A 3,100-nucleotide genomic window follows, 5' to 3' on the forward strand; every position below is an offset into this window, starting at 1 on the left:
AGCATAGAAGAATTTTCCCTAGAAACATATAACTGAAAAGATTACTCTCTATAAATTCTTACCCATTAAAAATGGTCTGAAATTTCTTTAAAGATAGGAAAACAGATTAGCATACATAGCTTAAGGATATTGTTATTACCATGTTTTATGAGGAAAGAGAATAACAATGAGCTAGGTATTATTCTAGGCAAAACAGATAAGGTATTTCTGGTCTGTAGCCAATCATGATTAATTTAACAATAATTATATAATGGCTACTATATGCCAGGCATTTGGTTAAAAACAAGAGATTCAGTTTTAGTTTCTAGGGATCACAGTTTATTATTTAACTAGGAAATAGTTCCCCTTAACTAGGTGCATCATCAGCTTAAATATTGAGTTCCATTCAGTCCTTACTAAGAATTTTAATAAGCATGATAAGAAATCAAACTCTGATCTCAAACAACCAAGAGGATAATTGCTTTCAAAGAAACAAAACATTAATTTAATCAAGATTTCTCTCATTTACTTTTTCTGGAAATTTTTGAACTATTTTTGACCCTTTTGGCCCTTTCACTATGGTACTATTCCTCATAGAATTTGTTTGGGGAAGTGGTGAATGACTTTGATGTGTTTTTCCAGAAAGTAGCTGGTAATTTTCACTACATATAAACTCAAGCCAGGAGATCCCTGGAGGCAACCGGTGATAACTAACTAACTTAGTGAACACACTACCTGACAGGGTAGGTGTGGCAGACTCTTTGTAAGGAAAGGGTGAGGAGTGTGCAATGAAAGAGGAAGAAGAGGAAGAAGATGATGAGGACAAAGATATGGAAGAGGGAGAAGATCGGAGCCCAGTCTGTGGCTGAGAATTACTTTTCTTAATATAAAGCAGCCAGTCAATAGCTTGGGGCTGTTGGCTTACAACTTTGTTTTCAGGGGCTACTCTCAGACATTTTTTCTTCTTATTAAGCCCATGGGTGTTATCCGGTTCAGTAGGAAAAAACTGTGATGTCTTCTCCATTCCTTCAAGGTTGTCTTCAAGGGCTTCATTAGGTTGATTTTTTTTCACAAGGAATGGGAAACAAGATAAGAAAGGAGTCTCTGGTAAAGAAAGAATAAAAACTAATTTCACCTCTATTTTCCCCTCAGAACTGGGCTCAGGTGTTGGTATGACAGATAGTATTGCACAACGAGGATCTTTTTTTCCTGTAAGATGACTGCAGTGAGTTTTTATGCAGGAAGCACAAGCTAAACAAACCATGTAACTTGATGAAAGGCGAGGACCAGGATGAGGATTTGGCCTTCCCCTCATCCTTCGAAAGAGAATTTGCCTACAGAGATCCCTTTGGATTCTGGTCCTGGAGAGAGAATTGATAATTTTATTTACTACATCATCAGGGATAGTCCCACCTTTAACAATGCAAGGATACATATAATTTAAAGTCCATGGAGTTTCTTTATTTGAATAGGTCTTTGCATAAAGATCAAAGAAATTTTTGCTCTGGAATCTGGAGTCCCATTTTGTAGCAGCTATTTTCCTGATGCAGTATTTGGAGCTTGATAATGGTTGACCTGAGATATTTGGTTTGAAATGGGGTGAAGACACTTCTGTGACTTTGTGTTTGTCACTTGTTGAAGTGGTGTTTTGAAACTTGGAGTCACAAACTGGTGAGCCCAGGGTCCTAAAGGCATGATCCGGTGTAAGCTCTCTTTGGGATTTGGGTTGAAACAATGAGAAATTCTGAGTATGGTGAACAGAATACGGTAAAGACGGTTTCCCTGGTTTTGAGTTTGATAATGGTAAGCTCAGAACACCAGGATTAGCGCTTAATACAGGTGGTGTCTGAGGTTTTGAGTTGGGTAAAGGTGAGCTAAAAGCCATTTGATTAGACTGTAATAAAGGTGATAACTGAAGCAAGTCATTTGTTTGAGGTGTAGAGGTGAGTGATGGTGAGCTCAAAGATCTTTGATTGTTCTTTAATAAAGATGTCCAAAGGCTATGAAATGAAGGTAATTTCTGAAGCTTGGACTGGGATGATGTTGAGCTAGGAGATCTTTGATTGGATCTCAAAGTTGATGTCCAGAGAATGTCTTGAGAAGGTGTTTCTTGATGATTGAAAGACAATAATGATGAACTTGAGGTTTTCTGATTAGACTTCAGTGGTGGTGATGTCCAGCAAAGGTCTAAGGAATTTGCATTTTGAGGTTTGAGGAGGAATAACTGTGAGCTCAAGGTTGTTTGATTGGGCTCCAGTGATGGTGATATTTTGCTGAGGTCCAGTGAAGATGTCTGTGGTTTGGCGAGGGAAAAAGATGAGCTTAGATCTCTCCAATTAGACTGCAATGAAGTTCTCTGCTGGAGGTCTAGAGAGGGTGGAGCCTGATGTTTGGACTGGGATCTTGGTGATTTCAAAACCCGGTTATAGCAGCCCTGCAAAATTGTGTCTTGAGACTTGTCAGAAGATCTCTGCACCTTCTGATTAGAATTTAGTGGAGTTGCTGCAAGGTAATTACTATCATATTGTATTCTGACCACAGAATGATTATTGAGTTGATTTAGATGTTCACCTGTGTATTGATGTGTTAATGAGTTGTTTGTGGCCAGTTGGTAAGAATGTTCTAAAGACACAAAGTGTTGATCATAATATGCTAGTGGCACCATTTTGTGACAAGGTACAGGTTTTTTTGAAGCAGTTGACAGTAGGGATGTTTTAGTAACTGGTAGAGTCCTTTAGGTGGATTCCATGGACAGCAGATACTTTAAATAAAATTTTTGATAGTTTCTAACTTCTATTTTGTAAACTTCCCAAATATTATTGTGTCTCAAAATTGAGTCATAGATGTGGTTGAGAAAAAGTGTCACAATTTGAGATTTTTTTCCTGTCTTCGTAGTTTCATAGAATTTTTTTCTGTCTTCTTCTTAGTTTCCTAGATTTTTTTTCCTCTTCAGGAAGTAATTCCTGTTTAAAAAGAAATAGTAAAGAGAGTTCAGAAGAGCTCCTGATATGGATATTAATTTTATCAAACAATATGTCACAGTGACCAGAGCTCAGGCTTTATGCTTAATCTCACCCACTTACTCTGTGTGTAACTTTTGAATCAAACATTCTAAACCCAG

The 3,100-nt window shown here is 37.5% G+C and overlaps 1 protein-coding gene across 1 annotated transcript; it reads right to left on the reverse strand.

The window, feature by feature from the left end:
- Nucleotides 1-484: 484 nt before the first annotated feature.
- On the reverse strand, nt 485-2,644 carry LOC118617008 (casein kinase 2 subunit alpha' interacting protein). The gene has a single exon (XM_036242524.1). It carries the CDS (start codon nt 2,642-2,644, stop codon nt 485-487), a length of 2,160 nt encoding a protein of 719 aa, XP_036098417.1.
- Nucleotides 2,645-3,100: the final 456 nt, after the last annotated feature.

This window comes from Molossus molossus, unplaced genomic scaffold (assembly GCF_014108415.1).
Source record: "Molossus molossus isolate mMolMol1 unplaced genomic scaffold, mMolMol1.p scaffold_m16_p_5, whole genome shotgun sequence".
Lineage (NCBI taxonomy): Eukaryota > Metazoa > Chordata > Mammalia > Chiroptera > Molossidae > Molossus > Molossus molossus.

Excerpts from the sequence above, each read along its gene's own strand:
- LOC118617008 (XM_036242524.1), bottom strand. The coding sequence starts at position 2,644 with ATGGTGCCACTAGCATATTATGATCAACACTTTGTGTCTTTAGAACAT.